This window comes from Pleurodeles waltl, chromosome 8 (assembly GCF_031143425.1).
Source record: "Pleurodeles waltl isolate 20211129_DDA chromosome 8, aPleWal1.hap1.20221129, whole genome shotgun sequence".
Taxonomy (NCBI): Eukaryota; Metazoa; Chordata; class Amphibia; order Caudata; family Salamandridae; genus Pleurodeles; species Pleurodeles waltl.
The window spans coordinates 280,330,332-280,353,763 of NC_090447.1; the positions used below are offsets into that span (position 1 = coordinate 280,330,332).

The window sequence follows — 23,432 nt, forward strand, 5'->3', positions numbered from 1 at the left end:
CAACAAAATGCTCTTTACCGGCTATCTGGCACAGTGGGGGAAGGCTCAAGGCCTCCCCTGCATGGTCATTGCTTCAGCAAGCAAGGACCTGTTTGAACAGCAGCTCTGTGCTTGCTGAAGCAAACCTTTCATCTATTCTCTGCACACGTGTGTGCAAGGAACAGAGATGAAGGGTCTGCTTTCAGACAGCGGGACTTGCTTGACATAGCAGGAGCCCAGCCTGGGGGGGTGGCGGTCCACAGGGCCATAAGAGGCTCAACGATGGGGGCGGCCGCACTGCTCCCCTCCATCGTTCAATAAGCCCCGGGGAGGTGGTGGCCCTGAAGTTTACATTATTTAGTATTAGCCTTGGGAGGTGGTAATTCTCGGGGCTGTCGGGGTTCCCCAGTGGCCTCGCCGCACTCAATTTCTAAAATGCCCAAGGGGTGTGGAGGTCACCAGGGCTGCGGGGGGCCCAGAGTGGCCATCCCAGACCCAATTTTTCAACTGCCCCAGGGGTGGTGGTCCCCAAGGAGCATGGGTGCCACACAGCCCCCTGCTCATATTACATCATTTGTTCCGGGAGATAGTGGTCCCTGGGGTTTGGGGGGAGGCCATCACGCCTCCCCCACATTAAATAAAAATTTTTGCCCTGGTGGGGATGATCCCGGAGGCACCACGCTACCCCCGTTCATATTACATTATTTGTCCCGGGGAGGTGGTGATCTCCGGGGCTGTGGGGGGGGGCCAGGAGCCACCCTATTTAAAAACAATAAAGTGCCCCTGGGGCCTGGCCCACTTGGGGGCTTATTTAAAAACAAGCGCAGGAGCCTGTGCTTGTTTAAAAAAAAGAATAATAATAATAATCTGATTTTTGACCCCGTATTGAATTTGCAGTAAAGAATTTTTTTTTAAAGATGCTTTTTTGCCCTGTGGGGTCCCATTGGGACCCCTGCACCAGAACTAAGGAGTCAGGGTGTTCGTAACCTGGCGGGCCCTTTTTCTATTTTCTTTTTTTCAGGGACTCTGCTTCAACTGAGTCGCAAGATGGCTGCCAACACTTTAATGGCTTCCTTGTTGAATTGTTGGCAGCCAATCAGATTGGAAGTGGTTGCGAATCCTTCGCGTCCCTAAATATAAAAATTTGGATTTTCTTTAATTTCTTTAAAACTACTTAACTGATTTACATCAAAATAAATAAAGTTTGCTTTCTGGACCAGGACCTACCTTTCTGCTAACTTTGGTATAATTCCGTTCGCCGCTCACAGTGATCCAACATTTAAGGCTTACACTTTTACTCAAGCGCTGATGAGAATGAATCATTTGCATAACTAGGTGGTCCAGTCATGGTAAAGTAATGGGCCCCAAATCCGTAGGTTTATGTAGTCAGGGCTAGCTTTTTCGAGTTGCTTTAAAGTATTGAAAACGGGCCAAGATGAGGTGATTCTTGCTGGAGGGGGTGGCTTTTCACATTGCCAAGGAAATTAATGGCTTCACCTGTAACAGAATACGTAAAAAAGCACCGGCAATTTTGTCTTCACCATGAGTCCGGATAGCTTTGTCATTGTTTCTTTGTAATTTGTCACCAACCAGTGCGAATATATTAATGTGCCCTCATTAGGCCAGGAGAAGAAATGAAACTGTATTTAATATTTTATAACTTTATTTCAGCGCAGTACGTATCGTTTTTGGAAAGCCGCTCTACTATTAGGCGCATCAATTGAAATAAGCTGGTAAAGAAAAATATATCGAGCTACATTTTATTCAGTGAAGCTAATAAATAATTTATTCACCAAAAAAGTATTACATTTATAAGGTAACTGAGAAAAAAAATGTAGCCGAAGACATAATTACTGAATGCAACACAAACCTCGAATTATTCAGCATTAAACTGAATACATGGCTCCCACTACTACAAAAAGAATTTAGCATGGATTACATCATTCATCCATGATATGGAAATAGCACATTGCAGATAACCAAATTATTTTGTAAAAGAAAAGTAAAAAACCTTACTTTGTATGGCTCCTCCGGTTGCCAGTGAACCCAGTCGTAAACCACATTTTTACCTTCTTGCACCACATATTTTGCCCACGGTGAAATTCGGTAGACGATCTGGCCGCTTTTACTCCGGATAACCACCTTTGCAATAAAAACATGACAAACAATAATACACGATTAACTATGCAGTTCCTTGGTAATCAAGCCCAAGACAAAACACAAATATGTCATTTAATTTAATATTTGTAAATACTGACATTTTCCCAAAGCAAGAACTCCATGTAAACGTTTCATTAGGAAGTAATGACAAGCACACATTCTCACTCCTTTTTATTTTTTGGCAGTTTTCCTCAGCAAAGAGGGAGCTAGTAAAGGAAACTGAGAATTTGTTTTTATTTATATGTAATAATAATGTATGAAGTAATGTATCAAGTAATTTTGTAAAGTAACAAGACTCCTGTTCGAGGATAAATCGTAATGCAAGATGTAGGGAAACAACTGGGCACAAGGCCAAGCGGATTCTTCCCAGCACGAGCAACATCTTTTTTAATGTCAGTGGTTAAACATTTCAAGTAGATTCTTTATCCGAGCAGATTGCACGGGTTCTTTTTAGTTCAAAACTAAAAATCCAAAGGCACGCTACATCAATCTCAGCAGGAGCTGTAGTTCCTTTAATGCGGATGGTACATAAATTTTTCAGGTAGACTATTACTCCAGCAAACCCTTCAGGTAAGGTATGGACACAAAATTAGAAATCTGAACACAAGCAGCATGTTTTTAACACGAGTGACCAGGAAATAAAAAAATTGTAAAATTAATTTTTACCCAATTGGACTATTCAAGTAATTTTTGGAGTGCAAAAATTATTGTTTCCCCCTTTTTTTGTTTATTTAAATAGGAAGACAGTGCCATGGAGATGCGAAGGCTACGGTACATATGGTAGCAACTTTCTCTTCTGTCATGAGGCTCGTCCCTCTGCTCTGTTCAGCCCTTGGTGATTTTGGATTTGGATTTTAGAGGGAAAACATTACTCCGTCTGCAATCTCTGCTTCATCCACACTAATGGAATTTATATTTTTTTGGGAAAACAAGTAAATTCAGTGCAATACTTTGCAAATGTTTGTTGTTTGCATAAGAGCAGACACCGCTATGTTGGTTTCTATTTTTTTTGTTTGCTGTTGGATAGCCGGGAGATGGTAGTGCGGTCCTGAAGAAAAGTGGATAATTGGTAGGTGGGCATATGCACTTTCAGCTAGTAATAGGGCCACAATCACTAATAAGGTCCAGTCAAGTCTCAAATTAATCCTTGCTCAACCATTGGTAGCTTGGCAATAACTAGTCAGGCTTAATGTAGGAGACAGGCGAGTGTAATGCATTTAATATCACTGAAACAGTAAATAAGTAAAAGATACAACACAATCAAATTCCAACAGCAATTTATATAAACAGAAAACATTTTTGTCTTGAAACTGATACCAAAACAACAAATATCCAATGTAGTTATCCAGAGATAGGAATTTTCAAAGATTACATTAAAAAAAGTGCATTCTAGCAGCAAAAATCAAAGCTCCACTCTCGGCTATCTGGTTGCGCTAGACCAGGACAAAGTGAAAGTGGAGTTCGATTCAAAGATGGCATTCTGATGCAATGCAGTATTTCGGTGAGCCCTTGAAGTCTTTGTCCTGGACTGCAAGGAGCTCCAGAGCTTTCAGTGGGGCAAACCAGTGTGGTCAGACCGACTAACAATTCGACGATGGCAGCTTGACTCTAGATTTTGAGCCAGTCTCCTCCTGTAGCTTTTTAGCAAAACTTTGCAGAAGGTTTACAAACTTTCAGATCTTCTTCCAATTGGTTTCCTTTGGGGAGAGGAGTGTCCAGCAGCAAAAGCCATGGGTTCAGAGACTCTGGATTGCCTCTTGAGGGCTAGGAATCAATCTCCCACATTGCACCAGCACAGCTCAGGAAAAACAGTTACCACTGGTCAGCTGGGATGATCTCCTCTTTGGGCTGGCAGGTGACTTTTCTTGCACTGTTGTACCTGTAGGTGCTCAAGTAGTTCACTTGTTTTCCTTTGACTCAGAGTCCGTTCTTTGAGGAGCCTTGTGAATGTAGCAGGTGCAGTCCTGAGTGCAAGCCTTCTATGAGGCAGTCCAAAGGTCCAGCAGGACAGTCCTTCTGATGTTCCATGCACTGATCTAAAGGAGCTCCCGCAGCTCTGCCATATTTACCCTTCATTTTGGGCTGGCAGAAGGGGGCACTCCGATTAATAGGGGTAAAGTTACATCCCTCTGCTATGACCACCTTCCTGCCAACTGTGGCATATTTGTGACACGGAATCACTATTCTGACAATAATCAAGATGGAGAAAATCTCTCCTTGGAGAGTCTGTGTAACCCAACACAGAAATGTGACTAAAATATGACTGCATTCCCCTTCCAGTCCCTCTCCTAATCTAATTAGGGGGGGATCCAATCTGCCTGTTGATCAAGGAAGTGGGGTCTGGCCTGGTTCTTGTGACATCAGTTCTCCTGTCTTTCAAGTCCAGCTTACCTCCCCAGCCCTCTTCCTCTCCCTGGCATCTCCAGGCAGCAGATCTCCCACCAAATGGCTGTAATGTTTCAGCCATAGGCTTCTTTATTCCTACTCAGGGAGTAGCTTGGCTCAGGCTGCAAAACACTGACCAATCAGATGAGGCTGCTACAGGGCTTCTTTATGTAATGTCAGGATAGTAGATTCTAAAATGACTTTCCTCTAATAGTTATAATAAATCAGATCAGGGCAAGTTGTTGGTTTTATTGTAAAAATTATTGTGATTCTTGGAATGAAATTGCTAGCTAGCCCCAATCAAAAGTTAGACTTTATTAAGTTTAATAAAGCCTTCCCATGTTAGCCTATGGGGCTAGCAGCACTACAATAGGGCAAACAAACCTTGGCTGTTTTTCCTTACCAGGGCATACAAGATATTTTATATTGTGCCTGCTTTTTATGACAAGGTACCCGCCCATTGGGATACCTAAGGCAGACCTTTGGGGTGACCTATAGGGCATAAAAGGGTAGTTTTGAACTTTGGAAGCACTTTCAATTCCAAAGTCAAATGTGGACACAGTTTTATTTTAACTTAAGCCTGCCAGACAGGTATTGCTTTAAAATTACAATAAACACCACAACAGTGCATACGTCAGTGCATAAGTCCACTGGGATCTTGAAACCTATAGGCCCTACCATTTACTAGGGACTTACAGGAAAGTTGCCTTGGCCAATTAGAATTACACCAATTACAATTTTCCATTAGAGGACAGAGCACTGGCCCTCGGCCTGGTAAGCGGAGTCCAGGGCACTTTCAGAGGCAGTAACCACCAGCATCAGTCAAGATAATGAGTGCTCAGGGCAGAAAGGATGACTACTTTCCTACATGCCTCACCCCAGATGAAAAGTGATAGGTAACTAACCTACACCCTGGTAGCCCTCATTGTCTTTGTGGAAAAACCTGTACAGTACATTTGCACTGGCATGGGCATGGGCAGTCACAGTCCCGTATTGCACTGCAAAGTCCATCCCCTGTAGGGAAATGGACCACCCCAACACTTGAGTTTTCCCCCTCATCTGCATGAGCCATCTGAGAGGTCTGTGGTCTGTTTTAACATAGAAGTGTGTACCAAACAGGTAAGGTCTCAGCTTATTCAGGGACGAGACCACAGTAAAGGCTTCTCTCTCCATGGCACTCCATCTTTGTACTTGGGAGTATTTGCCTGCTAATGAAGTTAAGTGGTTGATCTTGGCCCTCTTTATTTACTTGTGGCAGTACTGCCTGCCCCAAACCCTTGGGCTGAGGCAGCTGTCTGAGCAATAAACTCCTTATTGTCAGGGACTGGTGCCAAACACAGCCTCCTTCAGAGTGTGAAAGGCTTGCTGACACCTTGGGATCCAAATAAACTTTTTGGGCTGCTTCTTTGAGGTAAGCTCTATCAGGAGAGCCAAAATGGTCCCACAGTTCTTCACAAACCCCCTTTAGTACCTAACCTGGGCATGAAAGGCCCTGACCTAGGTCTGGGATTTAGGAGCCTCCAAATCCAGTATGGGCATCCTCTACTCCTTGCTCTCAATGAACCACCAAATCAATGCTGACTCAACCTCCTGTTTCCACATTCTCTGCCTGCTCCGAAAGATTTTCGAATGAATCCCCATGGAGTCCAGGAGAACGGCACCCAGTGGCTCGTTAGCAGCAAGTTGGACTACAGAAATGCACTCTATGCTAGCACCACCCAAAAGCTCCAAAAGAAACTGCAGAGAATCCACAATTCCTTCGCCAGACTCATCCTTGACACCCCTTGCTGCTGTCACCTGAGAGACCATCACTGGCTCCCGATCAACAAAAGAATTATGTTCAAGCTCCTCACACACACACACACACACACACACACCTACAAGGCCCTCCACATCAGAGCATCATACCTCAACCACCGCCTGTCCTTCTACATGCCCACCAGACACCTTCACTCCACCCATCTGGCCCACACCACAACCGCGAGGATCTGCAAGAACTCAGCAAGAAGATCCTTCTCTTACCTCGCTGCTCAGACCTGGAATGCTCTTTCATTACACCTCAGGCAATCACCCTGACTACCTTAATTCAAGAAGAACCTCAAGACCAGGCTCTTCAACTGAACTAATTCTACCCTCGTTACTCCCCCCCCCCCCCCCACCCCCTTAGCACCTAGAGACCTTTATGGGTGATTAGCCATGCTTTACAAGAACAGAGTTGTTTGACCGATTGGATTCCTGGGGATGCCAAGATCCACCCAGTAGTTGACCTCCTCCTTTGACTCCAGAAAGGGGTAGGGACCAGTCAATCTGTCCTGGAGATCCCTGAGAACCACAGGCTCCAACACCCAGCTGTCCAAGATTGAACTCAGACATAGCAGTCTTCTGTTTATACCAAAGCTGAAAAAGCTATTAGCTGGCCTCCAGGTTGCTGCTTGCTCTCTTCATTTACTCTGCCATGCAGGAACGCAGGCCTAGCACATAATCCAGCACATCTTGTTTGGGCTCTTTATGAAGCTTCTCTTAAGGTTCTCCAACCCAATACAATGCCCTCTTAGAGGATGGCCAAACAGTAACTCAAAAGGGCTAAAACCAACCTCTTTCTGTGGCACCCATCTATAAGCGAACAGCAGACATAGGAGAAAATCATATCTCCTCCTGAGCTTGTCAGACAAACTCATGATCATGCCCCTCAGGATCTTATTAAATCTTTCCACCAGACCATTTGTCTGGAGATGATATGGGGTTGTGAACCTCTAAGTAACCCCACATTCATCCCACATCACCTTTAGATAGGTGGCCAAAATTAGATCCCCCCTCGTCTGAGACCACCTCCTTTGAAAGACCCATTGTGGTGAAGATGCCAAGTAGGGCTCAGGCCACAGTGTGAGCAGTGACCATCCTATGGTGTATTGCTTCTGGGTTTCTGGTGGCATCGTCCACTACCACCAAGATAAATCTGTTCCCAGAGGCAGTTTGTGGATCTTGGGGACCAACAATGTCAATCCCTACCCTCTCAAACTAAGTCCCAATCACTGGCAGTGGTATCAAGGGAGGTTTTTGCCTTCCCCCTGTCTTACTACTGGCTTGACAGGTGACACAGGCGCTGCAAAACCACTTAACCTTGTCAGACATATGGGTGAAGGGAAGTTGAACACCAGCCTGTTCCAAGTCTCGGGCGGTTCCTAATGCTCAGCTAAGGGAATGTCACGAGCCAATGTGAGGAGGAACTCTCCATACTTCTGGGTGACTACCCATATCCTTGGTTTCCCTGGTTTGGGGTCCTGGCCTTAGTATAGAGAACTCCATCTGCTCAATAAACTCTGTGGAAATCAATGACATCACATTTCTCATACCTGGAGGAGGTCTGCCTCAAGTCCCCAAGAGTGATACAATCCCTTTGTCCCTGGCATAGCTCCTCTCTGGTGGGTCCACTGGTTCCTTGCAATTCTGCCAAGTCGTACAGATCTTGAGTGGAATCCCCCCTTCTGAGGCCAGATTCTCCCCCTTAGGATTTGATTCATCCTGGACCTCTTGAGACATTTGGTTTGGCTTACCAGACAACTTGCGCTTTCTCTTGTTCTTTATAGCTTGACTCATTTTTCCAGACTATGTGTTAGTTCTCCCCTCATGTATAGCCTGTGCCCTCATCACAGCACAAACCCATTCAGGAAGGTCTAGTATCTGAGCATGGACCTGCCTTTCTACCCCTGACCATTCAGTAGTTTCAAGATTATTTCCCAGCAGACACTTCACTGGAAGGGCAGGAGACACAACTACCTTCTTAGGGCCAGTCATGCTCACCATTGCCATGGGATGGAGTTTGGCTTTGTTGTCAGTATAGGTAAAATGGTGGAATACACCAGGGATGATCTGCTCTGGGGAAACATGTTTGCCTACTACCATGGTCACATTGGCTCCTGTATCAATCAGTCATGATCTCAGTCTCACAGGCCTTTACTTGTACTTCTCCATGCTTGGAGGCAACTTCCACCCCACTCACAGGAAACTTAAAGGTTAACTCTGCATACCCATTCACCATCTCTGGGCAACCTTCTACCCCCACACCTACACTAGCAATCCCCTTGGACTGCCCACCTGCTGGGGCTTCTTTTTGCAGACTGCTTGCAGTCAGTACACATAAGTGGAGATGCAATCACAGCACAACCCCACCTTTGTAGGGTCAAAAGTCTTCCCCAATTCCACTTTTCCTTGTAAGAGGAACGGCTCTGTGAACCCCCTCCCTTAGCTGGTGTTTAGGAACCTTGTGAGGACTCAATTTTTCATCTTTGTTAACAAGGGATTCATCAAGGGAAGGGACCTGTCCTCTTCTCTTCTGGTCACTTCCCTAGTTGTTCTTGGTCACCCTGATGTGAATACACTCATCCGCTGTCACCTTAGAGTCTAGATAATGGTGTAACTTCTCTGAAGAGCAGTTGACCAATACGTGTGCCTTCATAGACAAATTGTATTGTCCCTCTGAGGTATTTACTGCGTTACCCTATATCGAGCCCTCTAGTGCCTTAACAGATAGGTCTACAAATGTAACCCAGCATTGGGTACTGACTTTCTGGGTGTCCCTAAACTTCATCCTGTACTGCTCAGGGGTGAGACCAAACCTTCTGATCAAGCCCCACTTCATGTGGGTATATATTCAGCCTCTTTTCCCTCTAAGGTCAAGAACCCATTTCTTCCTATCACTGGAATCAGTCCCCACAGGAGTGAACCCCAGCACTGAGTGTTAACCATCCTCATATTAAGGACCCTCTCAAAAGCTGTCATTTATTATTGATGTCATCACCCTCTTGGTAATTAGGGACCACCCCCTTGGGTAGCCCTGAGTCAAACCCACCACCATTAGACCCTTCTGTCTCCTCTTCTTCACTGCCACCATCTTCCTCTCTACCACCCCTTGTGGTTTTCCTCTCCTCACGTGCCCACTAGGGCCAACTTCTCTGTTCTAGGGCTATATAAGTCAGCTAAGCCTCAAGCTCTCTCTCACTCTCTCTCTAAGGACAGTCCTGTCTCTCCTCTGGTGTATCCTCTTCCCCCTACTCACCCTAGGCATCGTCCTGGTCAGAGAGAGTAAGTGTGTGTGTGAGTGAGTGAGAGTGTGTGAGTGTGTGCGTGCGCTCTGTATCCTCCTTATTGAGGTCTAGGGAGTCTCCCTCCCACTGTCCTACCCCTGGAGCCTCCTCTGCATAAGGGATCTGATCCTCTAGATGGGCCTCTGCCCAGGCTGTAATTGACTTTATCAGCATACTCTTCCTGAAGATGGAGGGTGCTGGTAATGCCCTAGCCCTACATAGCTCTGCTACTGTGATAGTGATTAGGCTTGATAGATTAAGCTCCATGGTCCCCCATAGTTTTGGGTCTCAAAAACATTTGCGAAGCCTGAGGTGAGCATAATTTAGAAAAAAAAACAAAAACAAAAAAACAATTAAATCAAAATTAGTCTGAACTAAAAATCAAAAACAATTTTTGCAATAGGTCAATTCAGAGGATTTTTAATTGTCCAACTTTAATACTGAATGGTGTTATCAAACACAAATTCTGGATCTCACCGCTGCCACTAAATGTAGGAAAGTGTATTATTACTAGCTGACGGGACATAAGCCCACCTATTAATGCCACAATCATTAATAAGGTCCAGTAAAGTCTTGATAAATTAATATGATCTCAACCCTGAAGGTTTGGCAATGAGTAGGCAGGTAAGTGTATAGCATTTAATAATCACCAAAATAATAAATAAGGAATAAACACAACAAAATAGACATCTAATACCAGTTTATAAAATTAGAGAATACCATCATCTTTAAACTAAAACCAAAATAGCGAATCCAATGTAGAGAACTGGAAATTTGAATTTTCAAAGATTAAATACAAAAATGCACACTATTGCTAAAAAAGTATAAAGCACCACACGTGGCTATCTGTTCGTGCAAAGCATGGCATATTTTTGACCCAGAATGCACTACTTTGACACAAATAAAAATGGAGAAGTTCTCTTTGGAGTGTGTTTCTGTGCAACCCTACCCAGTGGTGTGGCAAATATCTGACTACACTCAACTTAAAGCCCCTCTGTAGGGGGCTCCCATTCACTTGGGGATCAGGAAAGTGGGGGTGGTCTGTGTCCTGTGACATCTGTTCTTCTGCCTATGAAGTCCAGTCTGTCTCTCCAGCACCCTTCCTCTCCCTGGCTTCTTTAGGAAACAGATTTCCTCCCACCAAAATGACTAATGTTTCATCCCCAGTCCTCTTTACACCTACAAAGGGAGCAGCTTGGCTCAGACTTTAAAAGGCTGATCAGAAGAGGCTGCTACAGGGCTGCTTCAGTCAATTTCAGGACAGTTAAGGTCTAAAACTACTTTCCTGTAATAGTTATAATATATCAATCAATCAATCAATCATTCGCATTTATAAAGCGCGCTACTCACCCATAAAGGGTCTCAAGGTGCTGGGGGGGGGGGGGGGGGGGAGGGGGGGAGTCAGTGCTTGAAGAGCCAGGTCTTGAGCTGCCTTCTGAAGGAGAGGTGTTCAGGTATGGCGCGAAGGTGGCTGGGCAGAGAGTTCCAGGTCTTCGCTGCCAGGAAAGAGAAGGATCTTCCTCCGGCGGTGGCTTTGCGGATGCGGGGTACGGCTGCCAGGGCCTGTCCGGCGGATCGTAGAGTGCGCGGAGGAGTGTAGAAGGAGACGCGGTTGTTGATGAGTTTGGGTCAGAGGTTGTGAAGGGCTTTGTGTGCGTGGGTGAGGAGTCGGAAGGTGATCCTCTTGTTGACGGGGAGCCAATGGAGTTTTTTCAAGTGTCCTGAGATGTGGTGGTGGCGAGGGATGTCCAGGATGAGTCTTGCGGCAGCGTTCTGGATCCGTTGGAGTTTCCTCAGCAGCTTGGTGGTGATGCCCGCGTACAGGGTGTTCCCGTAGTCCAAGCGACTGGTGACGAGGGAGTGGGTGACAGTCTTCCTGGTGTCGGTGGGGATCCAGCGGAAGATCTTGCGGAGCATGCGTAGGGTGTTGAAGCATGCTGAGGTCACCGAGTTCACCTGTCTGGTCATGGTGAGGGATGAGTCCAGGATGAAGCCGAGGTTGCGTGCGTGGTCGGTGGGTTGGGGAGTGCTGCCTAGGGCGGGGGGCCACCAGGAGTCGTCCCATGCGGTGGGGGTGGGGCCGAGGATGAGGACCTCCGTCTTGTCGGCGTTCAGTTTCAGGCGGCTGTCTGTCATCCAGTTCGCCACTTCCTTCATTCCTTCATGAAATCTGGTCCTATCTGAGGTGGGGTTGTTTGTGAGGGATAAGATGAGCTGGGTGTCGTCGGCGTATGATATTAGGTCGAGTCCGTGTTTGCGTGCGATGTTCGCCAGGGGGGTCATGTAGATGTTGAAGAGAGTGGGGCTGAGGGAGGATCCTTGAGGTACGCCGCAGATGATCTCCGTGGCTGTGGATCTGAAGGGGGGCAGGCGGACTCTCTGAGTCCTTCCGGAGAGGAAGGAGATGATCCATTCGAGGGCCTTGCCTCTGATGCCGGCGTTGCTGAGGCGTCGTATCAGGGTGCGGTGGCAGACCGTGTCGAAGGCTGCGGAGAGGTCCAAGAGTACGAGGGCCACGGTCTCACCCTTGTCGGTCAGGGCTCTGATGTTGTTCGTGGCTGCGATGAGGGCGGTTTCGGTGCTGTGGTTGGTCCTGAAACCGAACTGTGTGGGGTCGAGGGAGTCGTTGGTTTCCAGGGCGTTGGTGAGTTGAGTGTTGACAATTTTCTCAATCACTTTGGCGGGGAACGGCAGGAGAGAGATGGGCCGGAAGTTTTTGAGTTCAGTGGGGTCTGCTGTGGGTTTCTTTAAGAGGGCGTTGAGCTCTGCGTGTTTCCAGCTCTCCGGGAAGGTGGCGGTGGTGAGGGAGGCGTTGATGACATCTCGGAGGTGCGGTGCGATGATGTCGTCGGCTTTGTTGTAGATGTGGTGCGGGCAGGGGTCCGATGGGGATCCGGAGTGGATCGAGTTCATGACGCGGGTGGTCTCCTCGGTGGTGGTTGGGCTCCAGGTGAGGATGGTGGCGATGTCGGTAGCGGGTTCCGGGGGGGGGTTCGCGTCGGTGGTCGGGAAGCTGTTGTATATGTCGGTGATCTTGTGGTGGAAGAAGGTCGAGAGGGAGTCGCAGAGATCCTGTGATGGAGGGATGGAGTTGTTTTCTGCGTCCGGGTTGGAGAGCTCTTTGACGATGCCAAATAGTTCCTTGCTGTTGTGGGCGTTGTCGTCAAGTCTGATCCGGTAGGCTGTTTTTCGTGCGGCGCGGAGGCGTTGGTGGTGTTGGCGGGTGGCGTCCTTGAGAGCTGACATGTTCTCTTCGGTCTGGTTGAGGCGCCACGTCTTCTCGCGGGCGCGGCATTCTTTCTTGGAGTCCTTGAGGTCGGGGTGAACCAGGAGTTTTTCTTGTGGTTGTTGGTGCTGGCTTGAGTTTTCAGGGGGGCCAGGAGGTTGGCGCAGTCGGAGATCCAGTTGGTGAGGTTGTTGGCGGCTTCGTTTGGGTCGGTGGTGCTGGTGGGTCAGTTCTGGGAGAGGGTTGATGCGAGCTGATCCGTGGTGATACGATTCCAGTGTCTTCTTGGTGGTTGCTGGGTGTGGTGGTGCACAGTGGTCTTCTTGAAGATGAAGTGGACGCAGCTGTGGTCCGACCAGGTGAGTTCGGTGGTGTGGCTGAAGGTGATGTGTTTGCTGGAGGAGAAGATGGGGTCGAGCGTGTGTCCGGCGTAGTGGGTGGGGGTGTTGACTAGCTGATTCAGTCCCAGGTTGGTGAGATTGTCCAGTAAGGCGGTGGTGTTGTTGTCGGTGAGGTTCTCCAGGTGAAAGTTGAGGTCTCCTAGGAGGATGTAGTCGGTGGACGAGAGTGCGTGAGGGTTGACGAAGTCTGCGATGTCTTCGCTGAACTTGGTGCGGGGTCCTGGTGGTCTGTACATGAGGGTGCCTCTGAGGGTGGTCTTGGGGTCGCTGTGGATCGTGAAGTGGAGATGTTCGGCGTCGGGGAGTGAGTTGTCGGTGTCGGTTGAGATGCGGATGGAGTTTTTGTGTGCGATGGCGATGCCTCCTCCGATGCGGTTGGTGTGGTCTTTCCGGATGATTTTGTAGCCGTCGGGGATGGCTATGGCGATGTCGGGTGCCGAGGAGGGATTCATCCAGGTCTCGGTGAGGAAGGCGATGTCCGGGTTCGTAGAGTTGATGAGGTTCCACAGTTCGATGGCGTGCCTGTGGACGGATCGGGTGTTGACCAGGATGCAGTGGAGATTGCTTCCGGGGGAGTCGTTCTTGACGGGAGCGGTGTTGGTCCGTAGGCAGGTGAAGTGACAGTTGCTGCAGGTGAAGGGTCCGTGGGTCCGTTTGGGGGGGGCGCGGTAGCAGCCCGGAGTGCGGCCGGGGTTGAGGTTGACGAGGGTGGCGGAGTCGTAGGTCAGGCGGGGGGCGCGGGGGCCAGGGGTTCGGGCGCTGTGCGCGGTCCAGGCGCGGACGGGCGCAGACTGGCTTGCCTTAGGCGCGCCTTCGGCGCGGCCTCGCAGCGGCCGCCATTTAAGGGGTAGCCGGGGTCAGCTGGGAGGCGGGAGGAGGGCGGGTAGGGCGAAAAAAGCGGCAAAATAGCGGCGGGAAAAAGGCTCCGAAGGCGAGGAGGCCTAGAAAAATGGCGAAGTGCCGAAAGGCGCAGAATAACAGGAAAAACAAGGGGGAGACGGCGGGAGGGCAAGGGAGACGGCACTCAGAAGATGCAGGCACTCGGGGATACAGAAGAAAACCAGGGGAGCGCGATCACACAACACAGGCACTCGGGGATACAGAAGGAAAAAAGGGGAGCGCGATCACACAACACAGGCACTCGGGGATACAGAAGGAAAAAAGGGGAGCGCGATCACACAGCACAGGCACTCGGGGATACAGAAGGGAAAAAAAAGGGGAGCGCGAACGCAGACACACGGCAACACAGACACTCGGGGCACAGGCAGCGATGCAGGCAAAAGAGAAGGCAGAACAGGGGATCTGGATCTGGTGGCGCTGTGAGGACAGGGGAGCGACCTACCCTGGGGTCAAGAGTCGCTACTACTGCCTCGCAGTGGCCGCCATTTAAGGGGTAGCCGGGGAGGCGGGGTCAGCTGGGAGGCGGGAGGAGGGCGGGTAGGGCGAAAAAAGCGGCAAAAAAGCGGCGGGAAAAAGGCTCCGAAGGCGAGGAGGCCTAGAAAAATGGCGAAGTGCCGAAAGGCGCAGAATAACAGGAAAAACAAGGGGGAGACTGCGGGAGGGCAAGGGGGACGGCACTCAGAAGATGCAGGCACTCGGGGATACAGAAGAAAACCAGGGGAGCGCGATCACACAACACAGGCACTCGGGGATACAGAAAGAAAAAAGGGGAGCGCGATCACACAACACAGGCACTCGGGGATACAGAAGGAAAAAAGGGGAGCGCGATCACACAGCACAGGCACTCGGGGATACAGAAGGGAAAAAAAGGGGAGCGTGAACGCAGACACACGGCAACACAGACACTCGGGGCACAGGCAGCGATGCAGGCAAAAGAGAAGGCAGAACAGGGGATCTGGATCTGGTGGCGCTGTGAGGACAGGGGAGCGACCTACCCTGGGGTCAAGGGTCGCTACTACTGCCTCGCAGCGGCCGCCATTTAAGGGGTAGCCGGGGAGGCGGGTCAGCTGGGAGGCGGGAGGAGGGCGGGTAGGGCGAAAAAAGCGGCAAAAAAGCGGCGGGAAAAATGCTCCGAAGGCGAGGAGGCCTAGAAAAATGGCGAAGTGCCGAAAGGCGCAGAATAACAGGAAAAACAAGGGGGAGACGGCGGGAGGGCAAGGGGGACGGCACTCAGAAGATGCAGGCACTCGGGGATACAGAAGGAAAAAAGGGGAGCGCGATCACACAACACAGGCACTCGGGGATACAGAAGGAAAAAAGGGGAGCGCGATCACACAGCACAGGCACTCGGGGATACAGAAGGGAAAAAAAGGGGAGCGCGAACGCAGACACACGGCAACACAGACACTCGGGGCACAGGCAGCGATGCAGGCAAAAGAGAAGGCAGAACAGGGGATCTGGATCTGGTGGCGCTGTGAGGACAGGGGAGCGACCTACCCTGGGGTCAATATCCTACATTGGCAAGTCATTGGATTTATTGTAACCATTACTTTGATATTTTGAATGAAATTCCTAGCTAGTTCCAATCAAAAGGTAGACTTTATTAAGTTTAGCAAAGCCTTCAAATGTTTGCCTATGAGGCTTGCAGCATCTCAATAGGGAAAAACAACTTTAGCGGTTTTCCTTGCCAGGGAATATAAAACATGTTTTATATGGTCAAAGCTTTTTATAACAAGGCATCCTGCCCATGGGGCACTGAGGGCAGACATTAGGTGTGACCTATTAGTTAAAAAAGGGTGCTTTGAACTTTGGAATTAAAAGTATTTCCAAAGTCAAATTCGGACATAATTGTATTTTAAAACCAGCCTGCAACTCAGGCCTGACTTTAAAATGACACTAGACACCACAGCAGTGCACACTTAAGTGTATTGAGTCCACTGGGGAATTGGGGCTCTCTAAACCTATACGCCCTACCATATACTAATGACTTACAGGTAAATTGTCTTGGCCAATTATAATTATACCAATCGCCACATACCTTTAAAGAACAGCACTGGTCCTGGTAAGCAGAGCTCAGGGCATTTTCATAATCAGTAACCACCATCATCAGTTAAAAAACAAAAATGAGGGTGATCAGACAAAATTGATGTCTTTCCTGCAGGGCCTTGTGAGATTATACTGTTGTAAGTGATGATGATTGTATATTTTTGTGATAGTGGAGGCCTGGTGTGTTGAATACTTTTTCTATATGTCCTTGTGTTTTTCTAATTTTGTACAAATGCGTTCATCATTTTACTGAATAGTTTTACCGTGTGGGCCTAAACTCTCCTTATTTCGGCCTTGGGTGAATTTTTTTTTTTTTTTTTTAAGTTTGTGTATCTCCAACATATTTGATATTGTTTTACCTTTTTTCTGAAAAATGTAAAAATATTTTGGAGGGCTACCTTGGGCGGTTTGTGGCTGTGTAATTTTTAAAGTTTAATTTTCTGAGCTTACTTGTTTCCTGGTGATGGGTAAAGGCAGTCCCAGACAAGGGCCCACCACATTTTGGGTACATGTGCATATTCCTTTCCTTGCACTGCTAAAATATTTTTTTTAGTGTGTGTGGGGAAAGTGATCCAGGCAGAATATGGCAACAGTTATTTTGTTTTCCATGTCTGCTTTGCTGCTGGCCAGTTTGTGCGGACCCTGCATATGTCTGTATGGTGGCCATTTTGTCTTTGTCCTCAAAGCCTTTTTTGCTGGCCATTGGAAACCGCCATTTTGTGAAGCCAGTGAGAGTGTGTGTGTGTGTGTGTGTGTGTGTGTGTGTGTGTATTTGGAGGCCATTTTGCCTTTTGTTTCCATGATTTCTTCTTCAGTGGCCATGTGGTGGATAAGCTAGTTGCCATCATTTTGTGCAGCCAGTGTGTGTTTTAATCATTTTATTGCATTCTAAAACCCATTTCCCATGAACAATGATAGAAGAGGCCATGGCATTGTTTATTTTTGTATGTTTCCAGATATATATCCCTGCGCTTGTGGCTAATTCTAGTGCTCTGGATTTTCATTCATTTATGACATTTTGCCCACCTCCCCTTGTCTCCCATTGAGTTCCCAAGCCCAGGAGGGGCAACAGCAATTGTTTAATTTATTTATTCAATGTTTGCCTGTCTCCCACCTTACATAGACACACCATGGACCCTAGAGGGGAGCAAACAATGACTTAATTCATTTACTCAATGTCTGCCTGTTCCCCTTCCCCCCACCCTCCATAGCTCTCCCTGGCTTCTCCAGGGAGCAGATCTCCTACCAGCAAATGGCTGAATTGTTTCATTTCCAGGTCTCTAAACACCGACTCAGGGAGCAACGTGGCTCAGGCTGTAAAAGGCTGACCAATCAGAAGAGGCTGCTAAAGGGCTGCTTTAAGTAATTGCAGGATAGTAAGTTCTAAAATTGCTTTCCTGAAATAGTTATAATAAATCAGACCTCGGCAAGTTTTTGGATTTATTAAAACCATTATTTTGAAACTTTGAAGGAGACGGTTAGCTAGCTCTGGAGCCGGGCTATGGAAGGACATCAGTAATTATTGTACTGATGTATTACATTTTGCTTGCCTCCTCCTGATGGCCATACAGTATGTAAGGGCACCAGAAATGATTTGATTGAATTATACGATTCTTCCCTGCCCCCTTAGGGATCCCACATGCCCTGGATCGACAATCCATTATTTTATTCAATGATTCAGTTTTTGCCTGCCTCCAGCTGCTACCCAAAGACCTTCAATGAAAGGATACCAGCAAGTACGTAGTTAACTTATTCAATGTTTGCCTTCTTATCCCACCTCCCAAATTCCACATGGGTCCTGGAGGGGCACCAGCAATTATTTAATTAACTTATTTGATTTCTGCCTCCCCCATCACCTTCTAGAGGAACCCCGATGGGCCCTGTAGGGGCATCAAATTAGCTTTTCCAGTGTAATGTCAAGCAAAAATAGTTTTGCATGCGTAGACTTTTAAGCATTGATGATGGCTTGTATTTCATTGGCTATATTGTCCAAGTCTCATTGACTTACAGCTTTATTATTATTGCTTACAGATTCATGAGACGTCATGTCACACACAATTTTGAGACTGTACAATACTGAGAAAAGTCTGAGAATTAGCTGACAGCAGCACCAGTCTTCTGCTAAGTACTTCTGCTTTGCTAAGTGGTAACCTATAAAAGATGATTGCCTCAAAGAAGGTGGTTCTCTCCAAGAAAATGGTCAGTGAAGAAGAGACATCTGTTGCCAACACTGGCTCAAATCCTTCTCATGTTTCCATAAACATGGCATACCCACTACACCCTTCTCCAGGCAGAAGGAAACGGGTGAGGATCACCCCTTGATCAAGGGCACCATCACTACCAAAAACTAAAGCCAGGTCTATCAGCGCTGGTGTAATGGAAAGCAGTGAATATGAATTAGAATTATTCCAGCAATCCATTCTTCTCAGAAAACTCAACCCCAGGAACCACAGTCTGAAACATCTGATCTTCCAGATGTAGAAGCAGAGCAGAAAGTTGATCTTGTCTAGTGCTCAGTTTGTGGAACAATAAGTGCTGATGCCCAAAGCTCTACTCAGAAGCCAGCATCCAGCACTGGTGTGCCGAAAAGCAAAGATGTATTGTTTGGAATCCGCCTCAAGCCTCTTTAATCAACTACAAACTAATCCCGGACCTTTTCTCAAACTCCTGTCAGTTCCTGCTTTCTCCATTTATGATGGTTTTCCCATCTTTCGTTCTTTCCCCCTTATGCGTTTTTCCTCTCTTGTAAAATATATGATGAGGAAACGTAAATGCTAGTCACCAAAAGTTTGTGCCGGACTGCCCCACCGGCAAACACTGGGTCAAATTGAGCACTGAGCTTGGTGCAGAAGATGATGTTGCTCTTCCACTGAACAAATCAGCTTCTCTGGCATGGAAAAAAAGAAGAGCACTCCCCACCTTCACTAAGCCCCCTCCTGGTGATTTGGATATGAATTGGAAAACTACAGAAACCCAAAACAAGTGAGGAGGGAAAAGGATGGTTCCAGAAAGACTAAGAAGTGAGGAAAGTGAAGAGCCTATAATTGTTAGTGTGGAGAGTAGTACAGAGGAAGTGCAGCTCACCTTTACTCAAATTTGCTCTTAATCATATAGTTCCACCGCCTGTTTCTATCTTTTGAAGACCCCAAAAGCCTACAGCTACAGCAGTCAAAGCCCACCCTAAAGAAAGCCCAATATGGCCACCTAGCTCCACCTCAACAAGTTGTTCAAGCTTTGGCATCATAAAAAAGCTCTGCTCAATAGGATGGGACTTCTTCAAAAAGTCTGAGCAAATGAAGAGCACATCACATAATTCTTAATTTGCAAAAAAAAAGTTTGCTGTTGAAGGCAAATAAACCAGCATGCACCTCAAAAAGCACTGCTGCTGGTTATGAGAGAGAATAATGTTGAATACTGTGATAACTTGTCAATAGCCGAATTAGGTTTGACTTAAAAGTACCATTCCATCTGCGTACAGAAGGTTGGAGATATGTATGTTGCCCAGTTTCAGGGGGTGTTTGCATTTAATGCATCCAGGGCAGGGGACAGGTCAGCCAGAAAAATTTTAAACAGGAAGGGTGCGAAAACAAACCCTTGTTTCAGGCCCTGGGAGGTATCGACTCTCCTTGACAAGTAGGAACCATATCCAATTCGCACTCTTACCCTGGTGTCCGAGTATAGCAACTCTATCGTTTTTAAGAGACGGACAGGATTTCCAGAGCTTGACAGTCTTTTCTAAAGGAGGCTGAGCTTTACGCAGTCGAAAGCCCACAAAGCAGAGGCACATTGGTTGCTTCATCAGTTTTTGCCTGTCCATGATTACTGAGACAGATAGAATAATGGTGGCTGTACCAGCCCTTGAACGAACCCTCTCTGATTTGGAGGTATGATATGGTTCTCTTCCACCCAGCTTAATAAATCCTTTAGGAGAAGCCCTGCCAAGAGCTTTGCCTCAATGTCCGGTAAAGCGATAAGGTAGTAGTTTTTTGGGTAGGTGATGATCATCTCCCTTAAAAATAGGTGTAAATATGGAACCTTTCCAGAAATCCAAAATAGTTTCAAGCTTGAGGGCACTATTGAGGACCGCAACAAGGCTAGCCGCCCAAAATGTTGGACCAGATTTGTAGAAAGCTTAAAGAATTCTGTTTGGGCCATGTGCTCCACCTCGTCTGCTCTTTCGAATGTATGTGCTTATTTGTTCATCGGAGGGACTAGATGCAAGGTTGTCAGAAGTTGTGGAGCCTCTTGCCGAAGCTTCACATGCTAGCTTGCGGCTGGATAGTGCTGTGGCCCCTGGTGCGACTTAAAATGTTTTGTCTAAAAGACCACCCAGCTCAATTTTGTTAGGTTTGAACTCAAGACTGCCAATGGAGGCCAGTTCAGATTGTTTACCATTCTCCAGAAGTCTCAAGTTTTTATTTTTGCTAAGGTACAGTGCTTTTGCCCATAAGCTTTGTTATGTTGTTATTTTTTGCTGCCAGATTACCTTTCAATATGTTTTTTTTTTCAATAAGTTTCAGATTGTTTTGGATCACAAGATTCGCTGGCTGCTTCCAGGCCTGCCTTAGAATTCTATTGAGATTTCTCCTTAGAATGCGGCTTGCAGCAGATATGTTGATCTTTTTTAGATTTTGCAAGTAATCTTTAAGTTGCTGAGGTATTGGTTGGTTATTTCTCAAACAAGCATCCAGTAGTTGCACTATGAAGAGTGACCACTATTATCGGGTTGAAGAAATAGTTGTTAAAGTAGTGTCTGACCAGGTAGGAGGCAGTGGCCCAAGATGACTCGGTTGTATATTCTGAACAGTGTAGCTTCCTCTAGTTTGTTGTGACAAGATCTTCTGGCAAAAAAATTATCCTGCTCATGGAAAAGACATTGGGTGCTGAATTCTATGGGTTGTTGCCAAACGTCACTTTTTGCTGTTTTTTAAAATCTGATATCATACAATTAGGTGGAGTAAAGGTAAGCTTATTATTGTGTAGTCGACTGTGGGGGGCGAGCTAGCTGAGCAGTAGGACCAAACTGGTGGGGAGTTTTGTTGGTATTTCCCATTCAGTACTCTTAGGCTGAGAGATTCAAGGTCTTTAACCAGTGTCACTGCCTTCACCTCCCCGGGTCTGTGGGTTGCTGGTCTGGCAGTCTGCACTGGAACTGCCACGGAGGAGGTCCTGCTGTATTATTTGATCCTCTTGGAAGAAAGGGGACAGCAGGTTCATATTAAAGTTGACTGTGACTATAATTTTCAGGTATGTTGGGTCTTGTAGACTTGCTAGTAAAATATTTACCAGTTTTAAAGGCAGCTGTTTCTGGGCTCAGAAGCCTGGATGCATGTAAAGGTTAGCTAAAAGAAGGTATTTTCCCACTTCTTTGTGCCATTTGTGAAGTTTGACTATTAAAATGTTATTATCTGACTCCACTAGTTCGCTTTCGGTCTTGAGTGCTGCTGCTATCAAACTTTCTAAACCTTCCTAATGGCAGCCAAATCTCTTTGGTTTAAGTGATCGGTTATAATAGCCTATGAAACCGTCCATTGACAACGGCTGAATTGCCCATGTTTCTTGCAGGAGAATGATTTTGTTTTGTTTCAATGATCTTTATTCGGTCGTTAAAATGACCATAAAAGCACAGAACCAAAGAGCATACAATCAACAACCCTAAAACAGTTTTTCCGTTTCATAGGGCATAATCTCCTTCTCAATTTGATAGCAGCAGGAATACGTGAGAACAGCAAAGCAAATTTCCAGATAAGATAAACCTTTCTAAAAATCCATTCCTTCTTGATAAGATATAAAATGCTCAGACTTTAAAATTGGATGTAGAGAGTGATCTCTTATGGTGCAGTATATAGTACAAAATAACAAAGCGCACAGCAGATTGAGTGGAAGAGGCATTACATGGGCAGAATGATTTTATATTCCCCTGCAAGATTTGGCAACTGCTTATTATGGGTTTTGTTGTATGCTCCATGTATGTTACATGAGCATAGTTTTATGTTTGATGTTATCTTTCACGCTGGTGGTTGCTGAGATGACTGCTTTGGTGAATCAGGAGCGGCTGCTACCATATCTCAAGGATGACTGGGGTAGGGGTGAACTTAATTATGTTTGAGGAGACAATGACCTCAGTGAGAGTAACTCCAAGTCTGTTATTGACCCCCAAGGGGCCTCCTTGTTCTCTCCCTCCTCGAGCTTGGCTACTGCAACATCAGTCCCCATACTTGGTCCAGTGCTGTGGCTTGAGTCATGTGTTTTTGGGTGATGTCTGTGGTCCTATCCTTTTCAATTTTCCATTCTACAAAGCATAGTTCTCAAGCTACACTGCACAGAAGAACGTTTAGTCTATTACAACCTAAAAATATGCACAGAAAGTTACTAGCAGTACCTTAAAGGTCATGTTTTCAGTTTTACATGGTCCTTCCTCTTCAAGCAAAAGATGGAAGCTGCCTAGCTCAGCTGTCATAGGCGTGGACATTACTGGGCAAACCGAGATGTATGCAAGAACAACTCTTCTATTTTGTGCCATTAGATGAAAGGGAATTTTTGTGCTCAATAAATGCAATAAAGCGTGAGAGCAGCTCCACATTTTTTATCACGGAAAGCCATAATCTTATTACCACAGTTTAATGCCATTATTGTAGAAATTAAAACATTTTAATAAGCTTGCATACTATCCTTAGCTAGAGGGCATGTAAAAAAATCACGAGAAATTGGTTTGGGACCAGTAACTTAACACACCACATTTCATGGGAATTGAAAATGGAACAATACGTCACAAAATGTAAAGAGTTCAGTTAGGTTGATTTTTCCAGATAAAAGTCATAGGCATCTACTAGAGCAAGGGGGGAGAAAGACACTCAGGTGGGTCACTGCTAGTTCTCCCAAGGTCAGTAGTAAATGTCATTAGGTGTACATTCCACATTGGAAACCCTTTATGGTTTTCCCATAGACTAAAATATCACAAGAGTTCAGCTAGTAAGTACATAAGTGGGCCTGTGCGTCACCATGTCTAACTTTTTCAGTATGAGCACTAATGTTTCTCTAATACTGTCCTAGGATCAGCCAGTTCCAACTATTGATTTCATTATATCTGTACTCATTTTTCTCTCCGGCTCAAAAGCAAACATGTTAGCTTATCCTATGCTGTCTCTCTACCCATTAGGGCTACTATTTCAGTGCTACTAATTTAAAGCAACAAAAATACAACCAATGACCACTACCCATTACTCAGCTCTAAATTTTCTTTAGTGATCA

General features: G+C 46.5%; 1 protein-coding gene across 1 annotated transcript in view; it reads right to left on the reverse strand.

The window, feature by feature from the left end:
* The window catches only part of GBE1 (1,4-alpha-glucan branching enzyme 1), a 745,843-nt gene that overhangs the window by 464,388 nt on the left and 258,023 nt on the right, over positions 1 to 23,432 (reverse strand). Inside the window, exon 4 of the mRNA XM_069204143.1 lies at positions 1,996 to 2,121. Within this exon, the coding sequence (XP_069060244.1) occupies positions 1,996 to 2,121 (126 nt within the window). The remainder of the gene's footprint in view (positions 1 to 1,995; positions 2,122 to 23,432) is intronic.